This window comes from Gymnoscopelus braueri (assembly GCF_963280865.1).
Source record: "Gymnoscopelus braueri genome assembly, chromosome: 23".
Taxonomy (NCBI): Eukaryota; Metazoa; Chordata; class Actinopteri; order Myctophiformes; family Myctophidae; genus Gymnoscopelus; species Gymnoscopelus braueri.
Genome location: NC_137625.1, coordinates 23,523,605 through 23,545,516, shown reverse-complemented (window position 1 = coordinate 23,545,516; position 21,912 = coordinate 23,523,605). Strand labels below are relative to the sequence as shown.

The 21,912-nt window shown below is 43.3% G+C and overlaps 1 protein-coding gene across 1 annotated transcript; it reads left to right on the top strand.

The window, feature by feature from the left end:
• The first annotated feature begins 587 nt into the window (after positions 1-587).
• Positions 588-21,083, top strand: itih5 (inter-alpha-trypsin inhibitor heavy chain 5). Its single transcript, XM_080421543.1, has 14 exons — positions 588-849; positions 950-994; positions 2,515-2,678; positions 3,828-3,938; positions 5,669-5,931; positions 7,668-7,837; positions 9,390-9,506; positions 11,420-11,591; positions 12,728-13,037; positions 14,268-14,986; positions 15,299-15,352; positions 17,627-17,743; positions 18,465-18,842; positions 20,517-21,083. The coding sequence occupies exons 1-14, from the start codon at positions 724-726 to the stop codon at positions 20,795-20,797; spliced, it is 3,027 nt and encodes a 1,008-aa protein (XP_080277669.1). The 5' UTR covers positions 588-723; the 3' UTR covers positions 20,798-21,083.
• The last annotated feature ends 829 nt before the right edge of the window (positions 21,084-21,912 follow it).

The following is a 21,912-nucleotide window of genomic DNA, read 5'->3' as shown; positions in this document are numbered from 1 at the left end:
TTTATTAGGCAAAAAATGTAAACATCACAATTAGCCTACATTTTAATACTTTGTCTATTAAAGGTCCGTCCAAAAAAGTCCTTGCGGTCTTGTTTCCATTGAGGTCCTTGGTATTCAGTTCATAGACATATATAGCAGCGATTGACATCTAAAGTTTGCTTGGTCCGTTTTGAACAAAATGCCTCAAATCATGAATGCAGTGTCCAATTGCAGTGAAACTTTGCAGGCACATTTGCATTACATTGAGGAACAAATGCGACCCTTTTTCACATTGCCCTATTATAGCGCCACCAGGAGGCTGCTTATTGCAAAACATTTTTTAAAATATTAGCTACTCTTACAGATGTTGTCCAAACATCGTGCAAATCGGTACACATTATCTTATCTCTATAGTCATGTGATCAAGACAGATCTGTCTGATTCTTCATATGCCATCAACATTGCTGGACCACAATAACCTACCTGCCCTGGCGGAGACCTGTGCACCGAGGAGCACTTTTTCTATACTCTCAAATTGCTGTTCAGAATTTGAGGGAGACACAGCATGTCTCAGTGGGCGGGTGTGTTTATGGTTTGTGGAGGGCTTGTTTCTCACCCACGGACCACAGTCTCAGCTCGTCTGACTCCGGTCACTCTGATCTTGGTGACCTGTGGACACGGAGCGCTGCGCACTGGAGATAATGCGCGTTCATTCGTGTGATTCTTAACGGATTAACGGACTTCATGATGCTGACTTTCGTGCTGATGATGTGTTTGAGTCCATGCATCATAGTCCTGGGGCAACTGGATCAATCTCAATCTGAAGATGATGATGTTTTCCCCGACTTGACAGACTTTGATTTGGATATTGTGAGTCATTTCTAATTCTATGGCACATTATTTACAGGCATTATTTGGTACGATATACTTTAATGATCTTCGGCTGATCCTTTTGGTTGTTTTCATGTAGGCTCCACGGAGGGTCCCTCGGCAAGTGAAAAACATGCTGACCAAGGTAAATAAAATAATAATAATAATAATGTTATATGAGGTTAAACGCATGCGCTCCGTGCGTCTTGGGAATAGGCCTAGTGTTTGGCACTTGTTTCTTCAGTTGTTAGATGTTATAAAGGTTTGAAATAGTTGTTTAAAGCATGTTACAATAAATTACCCTCCAATATGCAGGTCAAATAAATAAGGAAAAGAGGTTGCGCATCAACAATGGGTTTTCTCAGTGGAGTGTTACCTCCAGAGCCTATATAAAAAGTAGAAATGGAAAAAATCCCAAAAGGGTAGCACGTCCAAAATTACAAATCAATGGAGGACAAAGTAGGCTACTCACATTTCCACTTTTTTTTTATTGGCACACACGTTCGTTTATTGGTGTGTGCCAATAATTTTTTTTTGAAATGTGAGTATGCCTAAACTTTGTCCTCCATCGATTTGAAATTTTTGGGATTTTTTCAATTCCTACTTTTTATATGTGTCAAATACTTTCTAAGCTATGGGTTTGTTTGTCATCAAAACCTCTGTTGTCGGGTGTGAGCGAGAAGAACTGCCAAGCATCAGCTGTTGCCCAGAGTATCTGTAATGTACTGGCGCTTTCTTACTAAATGCTGTCCAACATTTAGGGGAAAAGTCTGTCAGGCTCATTGGGTGTTTGGGACTAGAAAGCCGTTGCAATTAATGATTCAAAAGGAACTATTACCAATCACTAAATGATATGACCGTATTAACCAAATTGGACTTAAAATTGCAAGATATTTTCCCCAATTCCGACACCTCTGCTGTAACCAAATTTGTCAAATAGCCTAGACTATATGGTTGCATTAATTGCAGTGGTGGAAGAAGTAGCCTACTCACATGTTTTAGGCTACTTAAGTACAAGTATCAATAGCCTACTGCAATGTAGAAATACTCACTACTCAATACTTAGTAAAAGTCCGGAATTAAAAATACTTAAAGGGATACTTCACTTTAGGGCCAGGGAAACATTTAAAAAATATATTAAAAATAAATGAAAAAAGTAATGGAAAATTCATGGCCCCCTCACGCATTAGAGTGTCCTACTAATGTGTGAGGGGGCCTTTATTTTGCCATAACTTCTTTCATTTTTTTTAAATATATTTTTTTAATGTTTATTTTATGTGAAAGTGAAGTATCCCTTTAAGTTTCAAAATATAGGCTACTTGAAGTACAAAAGTAAAAGTACTCATTATGCAGAATGTCCCATTTCACAAGTTTTCAAAAATGTATACAAATCTTTTGAAAATAGCAGATCTACAAGCTCCCAATGCCTTGCATCTTGATGCATTGTGAGCTTGTAGATCGATCGGCTATTTTCAAATGGCCGAAATGTATAGGGCTGAAGTGGTTAATGTAGCCTACGTTTTGTAATAATAATCAAAATCTACAAAGTAACTATAGCAACTAAAGTTTTTCAAATAATTGTAGTGGAGTAAAAGTACAATATAGGCTACTTATTACTTTACACCACTGCCTATAATAATGTTGCATATTGTTCACATAAAACAGGAGACCAAACCGCACATCCAGGAGCTCTCCATCCAAACCACCATCGTGTCTCGGTATGCCTTCACAGCGGTGTCCTGCACCATGCTCAACAGACACTCTGCTGCCGCCGAGGGCGTCTTCCACTTCCAGATACCTGCTGCTGCCTACATCTCCAACTTCACCATGTAAGGAACTGTCCAGTGGTGGGAAAACTACTACATTAAAAGTATCAATACTGCAAGGTGGAAAGTAGAAACACTTTGTTATTACAAGTAAAAAGTCCACGTAATAAAAATGTACTTGGGTAACAGTGCAAAAGTATTGGCATCAAAATGCACTTAAAGTACCAAAGTAAAAGTACACTCATTATGCAGAATGTACTGTTTCACAAGGTATCATATCTATAAAATGTATTAAAATCTTTTGAAAACAGCAGATCTACAAGCTCACAACTTGTCGCTTGTGAGCTTGAAGTTCAAATATAGAGCTGAAGTGGTTAATGTATGTTTTGTAATAATAATTCAAATCTACAAAGTAACTTGTAACTAAAGTTTTCAAATAATTGCAGTGGAGTAAAAAGTACAATATTTGTCTATGTAGTGGAGTAGAAGTAAAAGTATTGAAAATTGGAAATACTTAAAATAAAAAGTACCTCAAAATTATTCTTAAGTTCAGTACTTGAGTACTTAGTTACTTTACACCACTGGGAACTGTTAATTGTTTCATACTTGGACATGGACAGTAACAACAATAACAACAACTCATTGCAAGTTCATTGAGGTCAGTTGAGTTCTCATACTTAACTGGATGATTTACTTATTGCACAAATTATTCTATTGAATGTACATTTGCAGATTGTGTATTCTAGTTACAAAAAATCTCAATCAAAGACAAAGGGCATGTATAACTCTCTAAGTATATTTTAATTAGCCCCACTCAGACATGGCTGTATCTAAATCACATTGTATGTTTTATATAGACCATTCTGGGCCCATTCCTTTTTGTTACTTGATTGTCCACTTTTTGGCTCTTGGAAAGGCACGCTTTGCATGTAATGCATCATTGGTCAATGATTGTGTGGATTTATGATGTTTCCGTTGCCATGGGAGAGGTTAGCGAGGGGTCTGATAGAAAGAGTGCACACAAGGTATACACGCCGCTCTCGTTAACACCGCCACAGTCACCACGGCTCATTCATGTGCAGCTCTGTTAACTGTAAGTAGGGTACAATAGGATTTTGTCCAATTGGAAAAGCAGTCCGAACAGTAACAATAGGGTGGTCCCTAATATAAAAGCACTGCTCTAATCCTTGACCCTTGACCCCATGAGCCCAGGATCATTGGTGGGCGTGTCTACCAGAGCGAGGTCAAGCCCAAGGAAAAGAAGGTCAAACAGGATAAGGGGGGCGATGGCAAACCCAAGAACAAAGAGTCAAGTGACACAAGGTAAGAGAGACCCCAGTGTGTGTGTGCAGTGTGTGTGTGTGTGTGTGTGTGTGTGTGTGTGTGTGTGTGTGTGTGTGTGTGTGTGTGTGTGTGTGTGTGTGTGTGTGTGTGTGTGTGTGTGTGCGTGCGTGCACTTGCGTGCTTGTGTGTGTGCGTGCGCTTGCGTGCTTGTGTGCGTGCGTGCGCTTGCGTGCTTGTGTGTGTGCGTGCGCTTGCGTGCTTGTGTGCGTGCGTTTGCGTGCTTGTGTGTGTGAGCAGGTGTGTACGCACACACAACACACATCTTTGAATGTGTGTGTGGCCAGCTTCTATATCTCTGATCTCTCTTAGGCGTTTCCTTATAATTAAAGACCCAAACCCGTTCTCTCTCATGTTACTGTTTGGCAAACAACAGACTGATCATATGCTGAACTGAAACCTCTTTAGCACAACGTTAGTAAACACAAAGGCACTGTGTGTCCATCCAGAGTGTGGAGCGAGTCAGGAATAAGATCATTGCTCCAGAGAGACTGGGGACTGTCATATAAATCGGTTGCACAGGAAGAAATGACATCATGCCTTCTGCATATGAATCCCCCCCCCAAAAAATGTGACATTTTAAAATGCTGCATGAATCATCGTCTCCACTGTAAAAGTCAGAGGACAGCAGGAGTGGAGAGATGGTGAAGTGGAAGATGGTAGGTCTAGACAGAATGGAGTCACAGAGAGATAACAACAGCATCAACATCACTTTATCCACCTCTACCACACTTAAACCATTGATCCCTGAGGCCATCCATTGATGCTGCATGCCGTACTGTATACACACAGATGATATCACTATACTTGCACTGCTCATGTATACTACTTTTTAAACCCATTAAGACCTGAGGCCGATTCTACAAAATGCCTTCTAAACCAGTATAGTTCTCAAATGTTTTCGTTCCAAGGACCCCCAAAATGATATATATTTGGCTGCGGACGCCCCATCTGAAAAGGTTTTGTGCCAGGGACAAGAAGAGAAGATTTGTGTTAAAAAATTCAAAAGTTAAAGTTAAAAGTTATTCAAAATTCTTCAAACACTTTAAAGGTAAAAGAAATAGCAGACGTACAAGCTCGCAGCAAAAAGTGACACGTGTGAGCTTGTATATCTGCTATTTTTGAGAACCACTGTTCTGAATCCTAAGCGTTTTCTGAAAAACGTATATTGCTATATAGCTAAAATCTAAAATGATACAGATGCTTTCCCGGTTTTATTGGGTTAAACACATTAATCCTAGCATCCCTATTTTGGGTATGTCATTATAGGTGAAACATATAAAACCATTTCCACATTTTCAAACATAAATATAGTAAATAATAAATAGATACAAATAGCATAAAAACAGTGAAAATAGCTACAAGCTACAATCTACAAGCTCGCAATGCGTCGCAATGCATCGCGATGCAACGCGTTGTGACCTTGTAGATGAGCTATTTTTGCTAGTGTATAGGGCTGACGTTGCTAAATGTCTTTATTCTCTCTTTATTCTAGTCTATTATATTCATTATTCTCCATTCTAAATTCCGGTATCTCTCATTTTATTGAATTAATTAATTTCATCCTAATTCCTACTCGTCTCACATTTTACCCTCTGTTAACATCTGGTTTCTGGTTTCTCCTCTCTCTTCCATCCTCCCTCCTTATCTACACTTCTCTCTCCTCCCCCTCCTCCTCATCTTCATCTTCATCTTATCTATGCCCTGCAAAGCACTGAGTCGGAGGTGGAGGTGTTCAGGATGGCGGCGAGCATTCCGGGCCGGAACCGGGCCTTGTTTCTGCTGACCTATGAGGAGCTGCTCCAGCGGCGTCTGGGCCGCTATGAGCATGTGACAAGCCTGAGGCCGATGCAGCTGGTCAGCCGACTCAGCCTGGACATCACCATCATCGACCACTCGCCACTCACGCTGCTGCAAGTGCTGCCGCTTCGCAACGGAAAAGGAGCGACTGCTAAAGCGGGGTCCAAGACACCAGGTATGGCTAAAAGACAAAATGTAAGTGTATAAAAGGAAGCACGATGCACAACATTTTTCGAGATACCTTGTTTGGGACAAAAGTGTTGGAAGGACACGTTTCAAGACAATCTGTCCATTAGCAGATGCGGCGGCAGTGGCTCAGGAGGTAGAGCGGCCGCTTGGGAACCGGAAGGTTCCCATGCAGGTTCGATCCCGGGCTTGAACTTGAGCAAGTTTGGTACCTTGCATGGTTTGGTTTCCTCTGCCGTCAGTGTATGAATGTGTGTGTTTATTGGTAAATGTAAAGTGCCTATGTAGTTAATGGGATATCTTGTTGTCATGTTTACAGTGGCAGATAGAATGTTGTGCTCCACAACGGTTCAGTAAAATAACCCTACAAATATTTCCAATAGTTGTTTTTGTAAATGAGGTAACATTAATCGAATGAACAAGGTGCGCGTGGAAGACTGAGCAGATGATGCTAGTCTATGAAGTACACTGAATGAACTCAAGGACTCAGGGACAATAAACAGCTCACAGAGATTAAACAAAAATTGCGGTTGAGGGGCAAATCAAAGAAGCTGAAACAGCACTACAGGTACAGTAGCAGCAACGCTGCTGAAACGGCTCTCACAGCGCCAGGCCTACAAAGAGGCAAAACTGACTGACCGGGGAGGACGGGCCAGCAGAGAAATATAAAAATGTAGGGCATATATATACCTGAAGAGGCAAAGGGTCTGCATTTCTATCGCGGCCCTTTTCAAAAGAGCTTTACGACATCCTTTACATTCACCCATCCATGCACACATTCACACATCGACGGTGTAGGCAACCATGCATTCTCATCGGGTGCAAGTAGGGGTTTAGTGTCTTAAAAGGTGGCGGGTAACATCTCTCAAAATGGAGAGAGCACACAGGGTGCTGGGGCCATAAACCACCTACTCACAGGCAAAGTCCTGGTCTATCATTTCATTGCCAAGTTAGCCAGCTACAGAGCAAAAGATGATGTATAAGGCTTGGCAGAAAAAAACGAGGTTTTCTACAACAATACCCACTTCTATGTGGACCATGAATATGCTGAATATGCTGAAGTGAAGAAAATAATCTTGTTTGGGACCAAAGTGTTGGATGGATGTTCGCCCTTTGAGCTAGAGGAAATAAAAATAACCTATGACTCCAATGTAGTTATTATTTAGTCACAAGCTCTTGTTAATACTTTTGATTGGTTAAATATTTATAAAACCCACAGAGAGACTTCACCATTTTCAACATGGGTGTCCCTATTTTAAGCAAGTCATAAAAGGGACAATCTTTCAAAACAAATTCTAAATAATTCAACAATTTATTAAAATACAGAAACAGCAGTTCTATTTACGACACTTGTCATATGACAAAATAGAAAATAGAAAAAACTGGTTGAGCTACCAGGCGCCCCACTATCTACCTTGTTAAAAGAAATAATCATGCAGTGGCTGCATGCGTTTGATGTACAAAACTTTGCACATGTCGGTGGGTAGACTGGCTTATAAAATTACAGCTACGGGTTGCTCTTCTGTTTGAAGCTTAATCTGAGTGTTTTTTTCCCCCACAAACATCCACAGCTTAGATCTCAGTTCAGGATACATGGCTCGTTGCCTTTAAGGTGCCTTTTAGTGTGATGTACTGATCCCCCTAAACACTTTTCTTGAGCCAATTAAAAACACAAGCATTCTTCTTTTCTTTACCTTATGCGTTACTTTACCTCCTGATCTCAAGCCAAGCCAGAGCCTCCTCCTACCACGGTGATCAAACGGACCGCGATGTTCAGCAAGGTCACCTTCAGCCCCAACATCGTCCAGCAGGCCAAGATCACCACCAGTGGGATCCTGGGAGATTATGTGATCCACTACGATGTGGAGAGGGAGCTGGGTATAGGAGACATACAGGTCAGTGCCTTCACACTTTCATTCAAACAGCATGAAATTATTTATCAGCTTCAATTTTGGCTGCTGTTTTTCTTTTCTTTTTTATGTCCAATTTCACCTGTTTATCCTGTATCCTGTGTTAGAGTTCTCGCTCCTGTTTGGATGAAATTGGTATCTTGACCTGAAAATGTATTTTCTTTTCATTAAAGAGCTGGAGAGACAGGGTGACCCCTGATACTGAACAAACACTCTATGGCAATGATTATGAGTCAATCCACACAAAATAATAATACATTTCTTTATTTTTTTGAGGAAGCCATTGGATTCCATTCAATTCAGTACGGCATGAAAATAAACTTGCAGACACTTGAAACTTGCTTGAGATAGATAAGTAATCCAACACACTTAAACATATGCAAAATCCCCAAAATAAGCTGTTAATGGAAAAATTGTGTTTATATATAAATGTATGACATATGGCCAAAGCTGTTAATAGACCATGTAGACGTGTTGACGGCGTTATGGTCCTTTAACTCAAGGGTTCTCAACCTGTGGGTCCCCAGATGACAGTGAAGTGACAATTTAAGGACTTTTAAGACCTTTTTAATACCTAAAAAAAAGACCATTAGTGCATCCAAAGTAATCAACAAACTAAATAGCCGATCTACAAGTTGTGAGCTTGTCGATCTGCTATTTTCACAATATTTATCTATGGAACAACTCCCCCATTCCTGTGCTTATCAGGGTGGGGGATCCCCAGTTCAAATATGATTATTTTGGGGGTCACGGCCTGAAAAGGTTGAGAAACACTTCTCTTTGTTTACAACATTGTGAGCTACTGAGCTTGCAGATAATCTATTTTCAGCACAGGACACCGTCTTATGACAGAGAATAAATTAGGCGTTAGACGTGGGAGCAGGCAGAGGCGCACTGTCTTGTTCAAGTTCACTTCAACAGCATGAGTCACGACTGGTTGTTGACAAACATTGTCTGATGCAGGAATTTAACCTGTGGCCTTTCAGTTATTAGGACAAGCCCCGCTAACCCACCCACACGTAACAAATATAGCAACATGCTTTGCATAAAACTAACAAAAGTACTCTCAACAGAGTCAGAGTAATCACCTGGATGACAAAACTGTGCCGTGCCGGCATCTAAAAGTCATGTCATGGCTAGCCATTCAATTCTGATGTATAGGCGTGATATTCTGTGAATAATACTCTAATCCCAGGACCGTCAAAGTATGGTAAATATAGGGTGTCACGCTATTCTAGCTCATTTCACAGCCCAAAGAAAAACAGACGGTGAAAGCATGGGTATAGAATACATTCACATTCATTTCTCATTGTATCATGTATGCAGCACGCATGGAACACCCATTCTCTCTCTTTCACTTTTACACACACATACAGTACAACCTCCCACCTGTTAGTGATTCATTTTTCAGGATTACTGACACCCCCTCATTCCACAGTCAAACTCTGCCTTCAGGACATGAATTTCAATAATCAAACAAAGCTACTGAAACTTCTTTCCCCGACTTTGTACATTAATAGTTTTCTTTTTTCTCCAGGTTTTAAATGGCCATTTTGTCCACTACTTTGCTCCAAAAGACCTGCCGGTAGTTCCAAAGAATGTGGTGTTTGTGATCGACACCAGTGCCTCCATGTTGGGAACAAAGATCAGACAGGTAAGAGTAATGGATGCCTAATGGACAAGTGGATGGTTTTCACCAAGTTGTTGTCCAGATTAATATTATACATTATATTATATTATACATTATATTATATTATACATTAGAACAATAACCTAAAAATGTGACACTTTTCTCCAATGTAAATTTTGCGAAACGTTTTATTTTATTTTTTTATCTAATTTTTTTATCCAACGATTTTCTAACCCATTTTTTCACCTATGTGCCAATTGACAATGTAATCCTGGGCGCTACTCTCCCTCTGCCAGCCTAGGGAGGGCCCAGAACTGAGCTCATGCCTCCTTCAATGCATGAGGAGTTTGCAGGAAAAGTGTTTTTAAATTTGTCATGCAGTCTAACGTAACCTTTTTTCTGTGGGATGTTAAATTAGTCTACCAGCTAGTAAACCTGACACCCCTCCTCCTCACTCCTACACCGGAATAGCAATATCTGGCCTTTTCCTCTGAGTAAGAGCACGATAATCCCTCTGGCCAGAAATCACGCATCCGATCTCTGCAGCTGCCATACGACACATCCCACAAGAGTATAAGTGAAGTGAGGAGAGTGAGGAAAAACCAAGGAATACCAGATTGCAAACGAAAAGGGAAAAGTGGAAACATACAAGGCCGTGCTGTGAGGGAGGAAGGTCACCCGTCTATGGAGTAATGGAACTTTCTAGACGAGAGCGCTCTCGACCCCTGTGATCCGCTCCCCCGCCCAACGCCAGCCCCCAGTGGACCAGAGTAACAGAGCAACAAGTGTGCTTTGATGTGTCTCCACAATAGAGGGCTTCACTGTAGGACATTCTGTGGTTCTGTGCTTCTGTCCCCTGGCTTTATACAGCCTCTATAGGCGTCTAATACCCCCCCCCCCCCCCCCCCCCCAACTTTATGACTCCCACACATGGCTGGAGAGCTGGAGGTCCTTCCTTGTGACACAGGACAGAATAGTAGGAGGGGTGCAGTATAGTTATGTGTGTTGTTTGAGAGCATATGGTTGCTGTCGGGTAGAAACCTATCATCTCCATATTCTAACATTTAGTGTTTTTTTCGTAAATGAACGCCCTACTTGATCATACTACAGCGTCACACAAGAACGTCAAAAGTAGCAGATCTGCAAGCTCGAAACGCCGCGTTTTGAGCTTGTAGATCTGCTACTTTTGCTATATATGAATTTGAATATTGAAACGTTTTGGACATATGAAGTTTCCACCCGACAGCGATGATACACAGTAAATATAAATACAAATGAGCATAGACGAGCCAAACCGTCTTGATGCATGCACATCTGAACATACATACAACCCTCTAGGGCGGAGTGCGTGTGAATATGTGTGATGATATCATTAAGGGTTGGACTCTTATTGACATTATTTGTTTTCTGTCCATTACAATACATGAACCATGGTTACAGCATAGCAACCATGATCAATTTTATGTTTGGTTGCACTGTGCAGAAAATGCATTTTCAGGTAAGGATACCAATTATTTCCAATCAGGGTAGAGAACTCAGACAGGATGCGGATTAAACAAATGAAATTGGAAATGATGACAATGAGCAGACAAAATTGGAACTGGAACAGTATAAAGATGAAGCTGATAAATGGGTACTCTCTCCTGATTGGCTAAAAGTTTGTCACCTACCTGAACATTTATTTTCTGTGCATCAAAGAGCTGGAGAGATGGGGAGACTCCTGTTACTGAACAAACACTCTATAGCAATGATTACTTGCTTAATGCTTTAACCTTTTAACAAACAACGTTTTGTTTTAACCAAAACATATCACTTTACCCTACCTTTAAACTCAGTATGTATGAAGTCTTCTCTCCATTTCTCTCTTTTTTTCACCCTGTAGCGCTCGAGGATTCTCAATCATGCTCTCTCGCTTTCTCTCTCCCTCTGTCTCTCAGACTAAGGATGCTCTGTTCACCATCCTGAAGGACCTGCGTCCTGGTGACCGCTTCAACTTCATCAGCTTTTCCAGTAGGATCAAAGTGTGGCAGCCGAACCGCCTCGTTCCTGTGACACCGCTGAACATCCGAGATGCCAAGAAGTTCATCTATATGCTCGTTCCCACCGGAGGTGAGTGACCCCTCTGCACATAACAGGAGGAATTTGTGATGCATCGTAATCTAGTATTACACGTTATATTTATTTATATTATTTTGTTATTTTAGTATTAACTATAATAATCTTGCTATGGAGAACTTTCTAGACGAGAACGCTCTCGACCCCTGTGATCGGTCCCCCTTAGCTCTGGTCCATAGCCTAGAAGGAGTTTGTTCTCCTTAAGGCTATGGGACTTTCGAGTCTTTGCGCTCGCACCACAGGCTGCATAGCCTCTCGTCTGCAGTAAAAAATAAAATATATACACTTTCGCTACTCACCAAAACAAAGACGGTTTTATGGAGTTGAAAGCCAACTCTAAGTGGGAACACTCTGAGCCCGCCACCTCACGTCTAAAATACACTTTTTGGCCAAAATGTTAAATATTTCACCGGGAAAAACTCCGCTGCGCCCTCTACAGATGCGTTCAATGGATTTTTTCTATTGACAGTAGACTCAAAAGTCCCATAGCCTTAAGGAGAACTCCTTCTAGGCTATGGATCAGAGCTAGGTCCCCCTGCCTCCCGGGACCAGAATAGTGTGCTTTGATATGGCTCCACAACAGTGTTGATTTCGTCGACTAAAACTATGGTGAAAAATGTTAGTCGACTACCTTTTTTCACTGAAGAAAACGAAATAAAAACGAAATAAAAACGAAGATATGATGATTAAAACTAAGACTAAATATATAGAACATTTTGTCAACAAATAAAAACTAGACTAAAATGTTAGGGAGGGACTAGTGGAGAAGAGATCCAGTAGAACTAGAAGTAATTTTATGTTTGGTTGCACTGTGCTCTGAAAATAGCAGATCTACAAGCTCACAACGCGTCGCGCTGCGACGCGTTGTGAGCTTGTAGATCGGCTATTTTCAGCATGCAACCAAGTGTAAAATCAGCCATTACGACGCCATCAAGGCACTGACAAAATACATTTTAGTCGACTAAATCAACTGTAGATTTAGTCGACTTAAACTAGACAAAAACTAAAACATTTCAGATGACTAAAATATGACTAAAACTAGATTAAAAAAATGTCGTCAAAATCAACACTGCTCCACAATAGAGGGGACATTTGCGGTCTTAAAAAACTGATCACGTCAAATCATGTAGGTACAAACATCGATGGTGGCATCCAGACGGGCTCCCAGCTGCTGACCGACTACCTCGCGGGCCCCGACAGCAACCCGAACACCGTGTCTCTCATCATCTTCCTGACCGACGGGCGGCCCACGGTGGGCGAGAGGCATTCTCCGGCCATCCTGGGAAACACGCGGTCGGCCGTGCAGGAGAAGTTCTGCATCTTCACCATCGGGATCGGGAACGACGTGGACTACCGGCTGCTGGAGCGCATGTCCTTGGAAAACTGCGGGATGATGAGGCGCATTCGCGAAGACGCGGACGCCAGCTCCATGCTCAAAGGGTCAGTGTGACCCTTGTACTTGGAAAGCATCACTGTGTCTTTATCGTTTTCTTTCACTTAATGGACAGAATGTCACTCTTCTGGACACTTGACATAATCCAGCTCTTATTAAGCAATTAGTGCACCTTTAATCCCTGCCTCTTATCTCTGAATTGCGTGCTTTCGTCTCTCATCAAGCTATGAGGGACAGAAGGGTTGCCTGAAATGTGACGGTGCTGACAACATGGCTCTTTAATCAACTTCTGTGACTTCTGCCACTACCTAAAAAACACACACACTTCTTTACTTCTTACACACACACACACACACACACACACACACACACACACACACACACACACACACACACACACACACACACACACACACACACACACACACACACACACACACACACACACACACACACACACACACACACACACACACACACACACACACACACACACACACACACACACGTCCCTCTCAGCCTCACAAAAGTTAGACAGGAGACACGCACACACGCGCACACACACCCTTGTATTGCTATGCTTGCCAGGACTGACCCCTAACCCCATCCAATAACCTCTAACCCTGACCACCTCCAGTTACACGCTACAACCTTAACCTAACTCCAATTCTAACCCTAACCCTAAAACAGCCTCTCTGCAAAGTGAGGACCAGGAATACAGATAGCAGTACAAGTGCACCCTCTCACGCGCACAAGGTGTTTGCTCTGCGGAGGAGGAATGTGTGTGCATTGTGCAACCCGTGTCTGAGTATGTGTTCAGGGGGTTAACAGATAGACTCCACAGATAATAGCCCCGGTCCTGCTTGAACAAACACGCTAAAGAGGAGGTGAGGAGGTTTACTGCGACACACACACCAAGATGGTGAGCCAGAGGGGCCCGTGCATGCACTTTGGGAACACGCGCATGCACGCACGCGCACACGCGCACACACACACACACACACACTGAATCTCCTTAGATATTAATTTCACCTCTCCAGCTCATGAAGCGTAGTGTCCCTATTTAGGGCACAACAGTCAAGCATTCGACAAAAATAGCGAAAATAGCTGATCTACAAGCTCACAACGTATCGCGTGTGGGCTCACAACGTGACACATTGTGAGCTTGTGCTGACATTTTAGTTTGAGATTCAACTCGTATTTATTTCTCATTTCATCTTTAAACAGTAAAATGCAACTCTTTCTGTTTCTCTCACGCCACACCTCTCTCCATGCAGGTTCTACGATGAGATCGGGACCCCCCTGCTGTCTGACATCAGGATCGACTACACACAGGACCAGGTCCAGTACGTCACCCAGCACCTCTTCACCAACTACTTCAACGGCTCCGAGATCGTCATCGCCGGCAAGCTGACCAACGAGAGCGCCGAGTCCCTCCACGTGCAGGTCACCGCCACCAACAACGACAAGAGCATCCTCCTGGAGACCGACGTGCCTCTGCGGCGACAGCAGGCGGAGACGGCGAGGCACGTGAAGGCGGCCTCCGCCGCCGCCGCGGCAGCGTCCGCCGCCAAGCCTCCTCCTCCCGGGTCGAGGGTGGCACAGGGTGGCACGAGGCCCGCGGCGCCGGGGTTGGGGACGGAGGCGTCGATGGCCGAGGACTTCGTGGAGCGAGTCTGGGGCTTCCTGAGCGTCAAAGAGGGACTGCGCTCGCGGCTACGCAGTCAGACGAGCAGGGAGAGGGAGGGACACATCCAGCAGGCCACCAACCTCTCCATGACGTACCACTTCCTCACCCCGCTCACCAGCCTGGTGGTGGAGAGGCCTCAGGTCCAAGCGGACGGCACCATGGCCCCGGCGCCCACCGAGGCCCCGGTGACCGACAACAAGGCCGCCTCGTCAGCCAATGAGCTGCCAGATGACGCAGATGAGGAGGACACTCCCCACAAGCTCCGAGGGAAGGAGTCAAGCAGTTCCAATGTTGCCAAGGCAACGGGTGAGACTGTTATTCTTCATAAACACAGTCCCTCTGTAATTGTTCTGCACTACGCATTACCAAAAGCTATGACACTAATGGAAATGAACCACTTAAAAAATATAATAATAATAGACGATCTACCTGCTCTCAACGCGTCGGAGGAGATTTTCTGCTATAGAAAAAAAAAAAAAAATCTTCACATAAAATGACATGCCCAAAATAGTCACGCCAGGGTTAACGTGGTTTAGGCATGACGAGAGGCAGAACTCAACAATAGAAGCCTTGAGACTGAGTCATTGTACGACGACAAATTCTCTTCCCTTTCCCCAGGCAAAGCAGAGAAGAGACAAGTCAAGAAATCCATCACAGTCTCCAAAACATCAGGTGACACCACATCTTCTCTTTTTGTCTACATCATTCAGTGCATGTTTTCACCAGCCTGGGGCCCATTGTAAAGTCAAGTGGCGTAGCTGTCCCTCTTGCCGTGCCTTGTTCCCATGAGGTGGTTAAGCGGCTTCTTTAGGGGACTTGACAGAGAGCAGAGGGGAAATGTACAGTAGACCATTTCTACGGTCTCTCTGTGTGGGTGGCTTGTAATTTGCCTGTTCGTTCCGACAGACGGTAATGATCACATAGACAGCTAAGGGGTTAATTGATGCCTTTAGAACATGACCCGCAAAGCGTACAGAACACACAGTGTCTAATTGAAATACCAGCGCCGGGACTAAAGGCTGCACTTTAAAAACGTGCAAGTGCGTGTCCTGTGAGCACACATCTCACGGCAGAGTGGGGGAGACTGTGTGACGAAGAGTAAAGAAGGAGAGGTGGAGGCTTTGTGTGTGTGTGTGTGTGTGTGTGTGTGTGTGTGTGTGTGTGTGTGTGTGTGTGTGTGTGTGTGTGTGTGTGTGTGTGTGTGTGTGTGTGTGTGTGTGTGTGTGTGTGTGTGTGTGTGTGTGTGTGTGTGTGTGTTACAGAGAAGATAGGGATGGCATCGGAGGTAGTTTAGCGAGGGCTAATGACCCTGTCATTACTGTTGCTCTCTCATCTCATCTCATCATCTCATCTCTCCATTCATCTCAGCCTGTTCTCACAGGAAACTCAAGCTATACATTCTGTCTGTCGGAGAGTGCAGAACACAAGAGCTGTCCTTCAGAGTTAAATTAAAGTTATACCATACTACGCTTTACATTATAAAGGAGAAGAGGCAGTATACGGCACGGCAGGGGTATGTTCCGGCCCACCACCGAAGTGCCGGTGGTTCCAAGGGACACAATTGGTTGTGTTCGCAGGTGGGAAGCCGGTAGTGCTGTCTGTCGCTGCGCTAGCGTCTCCTATACAGGTTTAGTCAGGGTGCCTGTTCAGCAGAGAGCCAAACTGGGAAGGATAGCATGTTCCTTCACAAGCGTTTCGTTCTCCCAGTGAAACTCTTCACTGTCAGATGAAAAGAAGCGGCTGGAGGAGACGTGTGGTTGTCTCAGTGTTGATTTTGACAGCAAATTTAGATTTAGTTTTAGTCATAGTCTTTTGAATACAATTCCATTTAGTTTTAGTCATATTTTAGTCATCTGAAATGTTTTAGTTTTTGTCTAGTTTTAGTCGACTAAATCAAGATTATAGTCGACTAAATCTACAGTTGATTTAGTCGACTATAATGTATGTTGGCGGTGCCTTGATTGCGTCGCCTGATTTTACACTTGGTTGCATGCTGAAAATAGCCGATCTACAAGCTCAGAACGCGTCACGCTGCAACGCGTTGTGAGCTTGTAGATCTGCTATTTTCAGAGCGCAACACCCGAGCGCAACCAAACATAAAATGACTTGTCTTTTAGTTCTACTGGATCTCTTCTCCAGTAGTCCCTCCCAGACATTTTAGTCTAGTTTTTATTTGTTGACAAAAATTGTCAATATATTTAGTCTTAGTTTTAGTCATCATAGCTTAGTTTTTATTTAGTTTTCGTCAGTAAAAAAAGGTAGTCAACGAACATTTTCATCATAGTTTTAGTCGACAAAATCAACACTGGGTTGTCTGCACCCTCCGAGCAACAGTAGAGGTCAGCAGTGACAGGGACTATTGGGAAAAAATGTAAAAGAAAAAAGAAGCAGGTTTCTTTAGGTTACTTTTACGTTAGGTTACTAGAATGTGACTTTCATTCTCGCTTTCCCTCCTAGATACCAACAACACACTTTTTCTTTTACATATACTAAATATGCATTTCTGCAGAGAGGTCCGTTAACAGGGTCAGCTACTGCACAGTGTTGCAGACCTGGTGTGGTTAGGGCTTAACTACCTTGCTTAAGAGCATTACACTCAATGCACTGCCCGTAGAATAACCTCCATAAGCCATGCAAACTGTTGTTTAAGTCATGTCTATACTTTTACTTCTACTCCACTACATCTCGGAGGCAAATATTGTACTTTTTTTCTTTCTGCCTCCAGACCAAATACGTACATCTCCCTATACTGCCTATAGCTGTGTTTTTAAACACTTAGACCCTCTATACTTAGTAAAAGAGACCTGAGGTGCACACTGTACTTGCACGGTACGCTTTTTTCAATCTACACCAAATCTACAAGTTCACAACAGAGCTGTGAGTGGTTAAATGGCCAACTTCTATCCCTCACCAACACCCTTTCAAATCTTTGTCGTCCTGCCTTAGCGGACGGTGACCCTCACTTCATCGTGGAGTTCCCCCTCAGTAAACTGACGGTGTGCTTCAACATCAATGGAGAGCCTGGACACGTCCTTCGCCTAGTGTCTGACCACAAGGACTCCGGTAAGATAGCAGACAATAAGCTCACAAACACAACACAGTCATCAAAGTTAACCACGTATGCCCTATTTCAATAACAGCAAAAATAGCAAATCTACAAGCTGTAAGCTTGCAGATCGGCTATTTTTGTAAATGTTTTAAATGTTTCGAAATGTTTTGCCTATCACCTGCCCAAAATAGGAACTCAGGCTCAAATTGCTTAAAAGGCAGCGTCAAAGCACATAACACACCACAAGCCAGAGTCAAGTCTTTCCTAATGTTTATTGGACTGGTGAGCACTGAGCAGTGGTGTAAAAGAACTAAGTACATTTACTCAAGTACTGTACTTAAGTACAATTTTGAGGTACTTTTACTTCACTGGAGTAGTTCCAATTGTCTATACTTTTACTTCTACTCCACTACATCTCGGAGGCAAATATTGTACTTTTACTCCACTACAATTATTTGAAAACTTTAGTTACTAGTTACTTTGCGGATATAAATGATTACATTATAAAACATACATTAACCACTTTAGTCCTATTTTATACATAGGCTAGCTTGTAGATCTACTATTTTCAAACATTTTAGTACTTTTACTTTTGGTATACATTTTGATACCACATTGCAGTAATGATACTTTTACTTAAGTAAAACATTTGAGTACTTTTTCCACCACTGCTGGTGAGTGACTTCAGTGATTTCAAAGCATCACTCATGTGTGATTCCATTCGTCTCCCACAAGGTGTGACCGTGAACGGCAAGTTGATCGGCGCTCCGGCGCCACCCGGCAGCCACAAGCAGCAGCGCACCTACTTCAGCACCATCACGATCGTGGCGGACAAGCCCAAGCGGGCCTACATCGAGGTCACCCCGAAGAAGGTCATCCTGGACGGCCTCGACCGCATGGTCCTGCCCTGCGACTCCACCGCGACGGTCGAGAGCGGCGCGCTGTCGGTGGCCATCGTGGGCAAGTCCAACGTGACCGTGACCATAGCGGGCACCATCAGCTTCGTGATTCTGCTGCACCAGTACAAGAACCCAGCCCCCTACCAGAGAGACCACCTTGGGTTCTACATCTCCAAAAGCAAGGGGCTGTCCAACAGCTGCCACGGCCTGCTGGGTACATGCTCTGCATTTTACATTTCAGCAGTTTTATTACGTCCGCACAATTATGGCTAAAATGATCATTCAGATTATTTCTGTGTGGAGTTTGCATGTTCTCCCCGTGTCCCCTAGGGTAGGCACCCTCACAAAAACATGCAGTAATCCTGGTCTCTATACTGCCTCCCCCTGGTCAGCCAGGGCGCCTGATGGAGGGGAATGGAACTAGTTGGAATAACGTGTTCCTTCCACGCGCTACGTCCTACCGGGGAAACTCCCCCCCTGTCGGATAAGAAGGCCTGTTAACTCTCATGCATTGAAGGAGGCATGAGCTTGGCTCTGGGCTCTCCCTAGGCTGGCAGAGGAAGTGTAGCGCCCAGGATTACTTAGACAATTGGAACTGGGTGAAAAAAAATGTGGTTGCAAAATCGTGGGATATTTTTTTTAAATTGTAATCACGATTACTAGTAGTGATGATTATTGGTGGAAAAGGTGTATTTTTTTTTCTTAATGCCTTTATGGCTCATTTTGTTTATCTGTGCCACATCTTTGGTCAAATAATGGTATGTAATGGCCCCTGTGATTTTATTCCTCTGTGATTTTATTCCTCTGTGAGCCCGATAGATGGAGGGACGGGGTGTCTGGTTCATAACCATTGTGTAATAGTGAGAAGACGAGGGCAAGGTGCAACAGCCAACAGCTGACCAAAGATATTTGAATTCATTGCCATCTTTCACAATTACATTATTTTGAAACATGAAATCACATTCATTGTGCTGCCCTACGTTTTATGTCCTGACCTAGACTGAATGATTATAGTATTTATGCAAGCACAATGCTTTGTAAAGAAAGAATGGGTTTACAAGAGCGTCTGCTAAATGCCTAAATTGTAAATTGTAAGGGCTGAAGAGATGAGGTAAAAAAAATGCTTTTTTGAAAGAAATAAAGGAAATTAAGATGGCTTTTATTGGAGAAGGATATTATATGGAAGATGTGATTCAAGAGGGAAAAGGAGGAAGTATTTCTCGGAGAGACTAGTCTGCTGTTGTGACTGTAGTGAGAAGTGACAGGCTGGAGGGAGATCAATCAGGACAGTGTTCTCCTCTTCAGCTGACTGAATAGCAGTGTTGATTTTGACAGCTAATTTTTATTTAGTTTTAGTCAAAGTCTTTTGAATCAAATTCATTTAGTTTTAGTCATATTTTAGTCATCTGAAATGTTTTACTGTTAGTCTAGTTTTAGTCGACTAAATATCATAAGATTATAGTCGACTAAATCTACAGTTGATTTAGTCGACTAAAATGTATTTAGGCGGTGCCTTGATGGCGTCGTAATGGCTGATCTTACACTAGGTTGCATGCTGAAAATAGCCGATCTACAAGCTCACAACGCGTCGCATCGCGACGCGTTGTGAGCTTGTAGATCGGCTATTTTCAGAGGGCAACCAAGCATAAAATGACTTCTACTGGATCTCTTCTCCACTCGTCTAGTTTTTATTTGTTGACGAAATTGTCAATATATTTAGTATTTCAGTTTCAGTCATCATAGCTTAGTTTTTATTTGTTTTTTTGGGGGGTTTTTGTCAGTGAAAAAAGGTAGTCGCCGAACATTTTTCAGCATAGCTTTAGTCGACAAAATCAACACTACTGAATGGAGACCTCTGCTGACATAGTCTTATTCATTTCATTTCCAGGTCAATTCCTATATGAGGAAGTGGGCCTGGCAGAGCTTCCGGCCAGCAGCTCGGCACAGGGCGACCCTTCGCCGGTCAAACCTACGCCGGTCCTGAAGCTGAAGGATCGCTCCGTGCCGGTGGTCAAGAAGACCAGGCGCATCTACAGCGGGACGCAGAGCGTGGACTGCTGGTTCGCCAGGAACAACGCGGCCAAGCTGATAGACGGACAGTACGAGGACTACGTTATGTCGCACATGTTCGATACGGGGGATTGGCCACACGGAACTAACAGAGCCTGAGACTGAGGACCAATCAGGAAGCTGTGAGTGAGGTGGCCGTACTCACACACTCTTTCAGACATGAACTGCAAGCTGCCCCCCTTTGGCTGACCTAAATCTTAACTCATTTTTTAAAGCCAGACACCAACACCCCGTTTGTTCTTCACTCCCAGGTGCACTTGGACAGAATAACACCGCCAATACTTTGAATATATTTTTGTACTATTTCTAACAGAAATGTAATAGGTTTTTATTTGACGTCTATCATTTTCTACAATAATTTGTAAATAAATCCTTTTAAACAAAAGTGTTAAGTTATTTTCTGAGAGGGGCAATGAAGGAATGCAGTGCCTGCAGTGCGTATTATTGCACACGTGCTTGGGTGCAATAAGGTGAGCGTATATTTCGTCAATCATCTAATGTAAAACAGTGGTTCTCAACCTGTGGGTCGGGATCCCTAGGGGGGGCCTCACATGATTTTGGGAGGGGGGGATCCCCAGATCACAGTGAAGTGAAAATTTAAGGACTTTTAAGACCTTTTTTATACCCCAAAAAATAAAGGAAAAAAAGACCATTACTGCATAAAAGGTAATGAGCAAACTATACTATGAAAATGGTCAAACATTGGCCAAATTGAAAATAATACATGAAAGATTGTGAAAATAGACGATCTACAAGCTCACAATGCCTCGCAACATTTACCTGTGGAACCGAGTCAAGCTAAATTGAATGCCTCAACGCCTATTCCAAGTGATTATCAGGGTGGGTCCCCAGTTCAAATGATTATTTTGGGGGGGCTCATGGCCTGAAAAAAAGGTTGAGAACCACTGATGTAAAAGCATGTCATGAAAGTGGCGACAGTCTGTCGGCTGGGGGCTCACACCTGCTCACCACGGAGACCAAAGCCAGGAGCAAGCCCTCTAGTTTCTCTCTGCGTTTCCTAGTACCAACGACTAGACAGACACACACACACGCACGCACGCCACCCCCCTCCATCTCCCCTGTCATCAGCTGGAGGTCACAGGGCTGTTTGCCCTGCCCTCACAGGTGTGCTCTCTCCAGGTTGTGCGTAAGTGTCTGTCATCGGGCTCCCGGGCCGGGGGCCACGGCAGGAATTTGACACCAGAGACAGCCAA

Bases quoted from the DNA above. Each gene is read 5' to 3' on its own strand.
- itih5 (XM_080421543.1), top strand. From the start codon at position 724: ATGATGCTGACTTTCGTGCTGATGATGTGTTTGAGTCCATGCATCATA. The intron at 850-949 runs GTGAGTCATTTC...GTTTTCATGTAG, and splicing joins CAGACTTTGATTTGGATATT to GCTCCACGGAGGGTCCCTCG. The intron at 5,932-7,667 runs GTATGGCTAAAA...CCTGATCTCAAG, and splicing joins AGCGGGGTCCAAGACACCAG to CCAAGCCAGAGCCTCCTCCT.